This window comes from Psammomys obesus, unplaced genomic scaffold (genome assembly GCF_907164565.1).
Source record: "Psammomys obesus unplaced genomic scaffold, mPsaObe1.curated_primary_1811, whole genome shotgun sequence".
In the NCBI taxonomy this organism is placed as follows: Eukaryota; Metazoa; Chordata; class Mammalia; order Rodentia; family Muridae; genus Psammomys; species Psammomys obesus.
Window position 1 is genome coordinate 25,343,068 of NW_026592890.1, and position 6,000 is coordinate 25,349,067.

The following is a 6,000-nucleotide window of genomic DNA, read 5'->3' on the forward strand; positions in this document are numbered from 1 at the left end:
ACTTCAGTCCTCCGGCCCCAGCATTTTAAGTGCTGGGATTGTAGGCTTAAGCCGCTGCTTCAGCCAGGTTCTGTTGATCGGTGACATACTGATGTGCTAAAATTACACTTTTTAAGTTAGCATCCCTCTTACCCCTGTAAAAAATCAAATGTCCAGATGAAACTAAGTTTTTGCCTCTTTTGTCAATCTGTTGTTTTGTGCCCAGCAGTGTAAAGGTTTATTGAGGGACAAGCCAGGTGGGCGCAGTCCTCCTGAGCACCTTCTTTTCCTGTGTCTTCAGTCACTCAGCTCTTCCCACTTCCACTGTGGATGACAGAGGAAGGTTGGGTTGACGTCTGGCCTTCTCCAAGTCAGATTTAAGAGCAAGGGTGAGGTGTACATCATTGTAGCACACCTTTAGCCCAGCACTTGGAAGGCAGATGTGAGTAGATCTGCCATAGAGTAGGATTGCTGAAGTCACTTTTAGCGTTACCCTGGCAGCCATTCATAGTACAGTGTTTGAATTTTAAAATCAGAACCCTTAGTATAAACTTTGGTTTTCATTTTGGGGACAAGGTTTCATGTAGCCCAGGCTGGCCTTAAACTTTTGACCTCTTGCTTCCATCTCAAGTGCTGCGGTCTTGGGGTTTCTTGTGGCTATGCTGCTGTGTACTTGGCTTTCTCAATGCAAACTGCTGTAGCCAACGTCAGTGCTCGCACTCACGTGTTCAGTGAGTTTGCTTTCTGAGTGAAGGCCACTCTGCACGTGAATTGGTTTGTTTGGTTCTTTTTGACACACTCTAGTGTAGGCATACTTTTTAGTCTATTTTATTTTAGTTCCTTATGCCTCTACCTCCCTTCCAACTCTTCTCCATCCTAATAACCTCCAACTCCCCAACACTAGATAGAGAAAGAAGGTTAGAAGGGAAAGAGGCAGAGTGTGTTCTCTTTGCTACTTCTCATCAAACTGCATCAAAAGCAGCCAGGAACAGCAGAGGGGAGCTCCCGGCTGTCTGCCAGCTCTGGTGTTATATCGACTCAAAGTCCTCAGAATTAAACCACCTGCAGCTGGCAAAGATCATGCTCCTGCCAGAGCACGAGACAATCATAGCTAACAGCTGTGGACAAACTAAAGCAGCCACACACGTCTGGAATTAAGACAAAAGCATGTTTAGGTAACATTACTGAGTTCTTTTTTGTTTTTGTTTTTTTGGGACAAGTAGCCCTGGTTGTCCTGGACTCAATTTGTACACCAGGCTGTCCTCAAACTCACAGAGATCCACCTGCTTCTGCCTCCTGAGTGCTGGCTTGTTTGTTTGTTTAAGATATAGTGCCCCTCTGACTATGCTGTACTTGACCTTATAGTGACCCTCCTGCTTTGGTTTTCCAAGTACTAGAATCATAGACATGGGTTCTCACGACCAGCCTGATAAAGAGTCTCAGTGCCACATACAGCTGTGCTAGGGTATTGGTTAGGTTGTATGCAGAGAAATATGCCAATCAGGAAATGTTCAGTTTACCTTAAAAAGCAAACTTCCAGTATGATCGATTATGTAATGGCAGCAGCACAGTGTCAGCTGAGGAGAGGTATAAGGGAGAGAGCATGGGTTGGCACTGTAACTTAATTTTGAGACATCTTTGCTTTGTAGCTCAGGCTGGCCTCAACCTTAAGCCTTATTTTACCTTCTTAGGGCTGGGTTGACAGACACATGTCAGTATGCCTGGCTTTCATTTTATCTTTCTTTGGAGACATGGGGTAAAGCAGGGTTTCTCTGTGTAGCCCTGGCTGTTTTGGAAGTCTGTAGACCAGGCTGTCCTTGAACTCAGAGATCTGCCAGCCTGTGTTTTTTGAGTGCTAGGATTAAAGGCGTGTGCCACCATGTCCGGTTCTTTTTATTTTATTTTGTGTGTTACTGTAGCTCTTTGTTATTGGACCCTTCTGCTTTAGTGTATCACAGGCTGTCTAACCTTGTTTAATCGAGTGGTGATGGCTTGATGCATGTCTGGTGTTGTGATTTTGCTGTAACTAGCAATTGTGCCTCCCAGGAGTACACTGTCTTGGTTGGCTATCTGGGAGTGCACTTAGGGCCTTGAATTTCTGCTAGTAGGCACTGGCCCACACATGTAGCTGGTCTTTGCTATTTTGGGGTTCTTCTTTATCCCACCCTTTACACCCCCCCCCCCTTTTACCCCCTGTCACTAGATAGGAAAGAAAAGATAGAGGGGAGAGAGATAGGGATCCCTAAATCTGATTTCTTTTTTCTTATTTCTTCTTTAAGCATGATTATTTAACAAACCATAACCAACAGCAACCAACCAGCAACCACCACCAATTAACCTCTCGGGGCCCTAGCATTTATATACCCTTGGAAGAGTTCCCAGAATTCCAAAAAAATTTGCAGAATCTATCTGCAGCTGGCAAAACCATACTTCTGCTTAAAGACACCAAAATTCTAGAATTCTCACTACACAGACACTCACACACCCAGATTCCTGCTGTTTGCTCTTTTGAGCCTTCCTTAATTGTTCTGTTCTTTTTTCACCCAGTCTCTTGCCTCTGTGCCGGCTTTTTGTGCAACGCTAATCTTTCATGAACATTGTTATTCTATCAGTTAATATCTCCCCACCAATCCCCACCCGATACCTTTTTACCTGTGGGGGCTTAGCTGCTCTATCAAATATGGTTGTTGAATATAATGTTCAGATTTGGGGCTGGTTGTTTTTTTTTTTTATTATATTGAGACAGTGTTTCACATAGCCCAAACTGTCCTTGAAGTCACTGTTTAGCAGAGAATGACCTTTAGCTAGTTCTCAGGCCTCCATTTTCCAAGTGCTGGGGTTACCACATCTGGCTAATCTGCAGGTCTTTCAGCTTTTCTTAGGCTACCACTCACAAAACAATTGGGGGGAGATGTGGACCTGAGAGGAAAAGAGTGTTAGTGACTGGGAAGTGGGGTGCAGAAGAAAAGCGGGTGAGCATCATGAATACACAAGGTGTGTCCATATGTAAAAAGCGTCATAGTCATTCCATGAGTGTGCTGTTACTATGTTAATACAGAGAAAATGCTAAGACTTCCCTCTTGTCTGTACAGCTCCTCACTCTGCCTTTCTCCTGCTCCCTCAGATATTTTAGATTTGGAGTTATTTGGACATAGTGTTTTGAAGAAGTTGTGATTTTCTTTTTAGGTTTACCTCAATCTACTGAGGTCATTAATGTGTTGTAGGGAAAAGTTGAGTTTGAATGGGTTTACTTAACTCGTACAATGTTGGAAATGGGAACTTGTTAATCTTTTTAAACATACTGTTCCAGAAGTCCAGTTATAGTTATTATTTTGATACTAGGTATCAAATTTGTGCAAACATTCATGAGCTCTCTACCACTGAATTATTTGTATACTTGTTTCTCAGCAATATTACATGATTTCATTTCTGCTAGCCAAATGTTTAAGAGGTTTGACCTTTGTAGCTTACCATTTGAAGCTATAAAACCCTCTCAACAAAGATTTCAGAGGAGACTTAAAAAAAAATCAAAACAGTATTTTCCTCCTATTTATAAAGGCTGCTGTTGAAGAAATCTGGGTGCAGAACTCCACGGATCGAACTGGAAGAGATGGGCCCATCATTGGACCTGGTCATGAGGAGGACACACTTAGCATCAGATGACCTTTACAAATTGTCCATGAAAATGCCCAAAGCTCTCAAGGTACATTATCTGTGATGTGGTACTGTGTTTATTTCTATATTCAGAAAAAGGAGAAAGAACCTATCCAGATAAAGGTAACAGAGGATGCAAAAGCCAGGACTCTAGTTTGGCTGTCAGTTCTTTTGTAGCCAAGACTGCCATTTTGAGCCAAACCAGAACAGTTTGGGCATCATGAGCTGGGTGAAGGGCTTTTTTAGAATGATATAGGCATTAAATGTTTATTGAGTTGTAACCTAGGCTGGCCTTAAACTTCTGTCTCAGATCCTCAAGTGCTGGATTATAGGCATTCAGTACCAGGCCCAGCTTTGTTTTGGCTTTTTTGTTTTGTTTTGACTTTTTTGAGACTAGGTTTCTCCGTGTAGCCTTGGCTGTCCTGGAACTTACTCTGTAGACCAGGCTGGCCTCAAACTCACAGAGATCGCCTGCCTCTGACTCCCTAGTGCTGGGATTAAAGATAGTACCACCATTGCCCAGCTTATTTTGACTTTTTTTTTTTTTTTTTAAAGATTCATTTATTGTCTGTACAACATTCTGTTTGCATGTATGCCAGGAGAGGTCACAAGACCTCACTATAGATGGTTGTGAACCACCGTGTGGTTGCTGGGAATTGAACTACGGACCTCTGGAAGAGCAGCGAGTGCTCTTAACCTCTGAGCCATCTCTCTAGCCCTTATTTTGACTTTTAAATTATTTCAAAAGCAAATAAAAGGACTAAAGAGATGGCTCAGTGGTTAAGGGCACTTGGTACTATTGCAGAGAACCAGAGTTTGAGCTTAGAACCCCTGTAACCTCTCTGGTGGCCTCTGTGGCCCCTGCATCCACACATGCACATGAATAGCAATAAAATTTCTTTTAAAGCAATAAGTAGAAATCTTAACTCTGGAGTAATAACAGATTGAACTAACACCTACACTTCTGATGGAAGCACAGCAAACTATCACGATGCACTGCAGTGGTCAGGGTCGTGATTCTTGCCAGATGACCTGACCTTTCACCCAGATGGCAGCATTCTTGGGCATGGAGGAGAGGCTAGTAGCTAGCTCTGAGTGAGATCCTTAGAGAAGAAAGGTGTGTAAAGCTGTGTTGTGTTTTTTTTTTTGTGTGTGTGTGTGTGTGTGTGTGTGAGAGAGAGAGAGAGAGAGTTTCACAATGAGAATTAGTACTAAGATAGTTACATGCTAGAGTTTTGCCAGTTTATATATTATAAGGCTATTTTAAAAATTACATACACACTTTATTTTTTTCTTTTTTTTTTACAGCCAAAGAAGAGAAAGAACATTTCCCAGGATACTTTCGGTACAACTTTTGGAAGGATTCATATGCAGAAGCAAGACCTAAGCAAACTACAAACCAGGAAAATGAAGGGATTGAAGAAAAGACCTGCAGAGAATGGAACAGAAGGCCAGGGGAAAAAATCAAAGAGAATGAAGAAAAATTAGTGGAACCTAACTGACGAGCGCTTTCTTGTGGTTGTTTACTAAAGAGAATTTTCTACTGGAGTCTGTTCCGTTTTCTCATAGGAATTTCTATTTTTGGAGGTTTTTGGAGGTGGGAGGGGGCAAGATTTCACAAGTAGCCCAGGCTGGCCTCAGCCTCCCAAGTGCTGCAATTACAGGCAAGTGCCAACAAACCCAGCATAATTGTATATTTCTGTAACATAATTTATTACTTAAATTTTCTTTAAAAATTGAAGTTTGTGTTTGGATCATATTTACCCCACTCTTCCTGTTTTTACATTTTTTTAAATTAATGTGTGTTGTGGGTGGTTTTCCCTCCAGGCCCAAGCTCCCAGAATACTCAAAATACATATATTTACAAATACCTCGGCTCTTCTCTGACTAGCTCATAACTTTAAAAAACCACAACTTTTTCTAATCTCCATTTAGCCAAGTGGCTCGTTATCTCTGCTCAGGTACCATGTGTCTGTCCTCACATTTTGCCAGCCAGATTTCTATCCCAGAATCCTTCCTGCCTGCTGGATGTCCCTCCTCCTATTTTCTGCCTAAGCTGTAGACCATCAGATTATCGACAGGTGTTGCATCCATACAATAAACAAGATATATTCTCAAGCGTGTGTGTGTGTGTGTGTGTGTGTGTGTGTGTGTGTGTGATTCATAGTGTGGTGTGGTCAGAATACAGCTGTGGTTTTATCCTGTGGGGATTGAACTCTATCTCAGTTTGTCAGACTCATACCACAGGTAAGCGTCTTATCCACTGAACCATCTTGCTGGCCCTGTTTATTACTCTCTTTATGAACAATAACGTGCTATAAGCTTAAAACAGGCTTTTTTACCTTTGCCATTGGGTGCCAATGTACT

At 42.1% G+C, this 6,000-nt stretch overlaps 1 protein-coding gene across 4 annotated transcripts in view; it reads left to right on the forward strand.

Moving 5' to 3' along the window:
* The window catches only part of Rpf2 (ribosome production factor 2 homolog), a 28,610-nt gene extending 23,109 nt beyond the window's left edge, over positions 1-5,501 (forward strand). For all 4 annotated transcript variants that reach the window (XM_055615909.1, XM_055615911.1, XM_055615910.1 and 1 more), the window contains 2 exons: positions 3,538-3,682; positions 4,942-5,501. In XM_055615909.1, the coding sequence (XP_055471884.1) occupies positions 3,538-3,682; positions 4,942-5,121 (325 nt within the window). In that variant the 3' untranslated portion in view covers positions 5,122-5,501. The remainder of the gene's footprint in view (positions 1-3,537; positions 3,683-4,941) is intronic.
* The last annotated feature ends 499 nt before the right edge of the window (positions 5,502-6,000 follow it).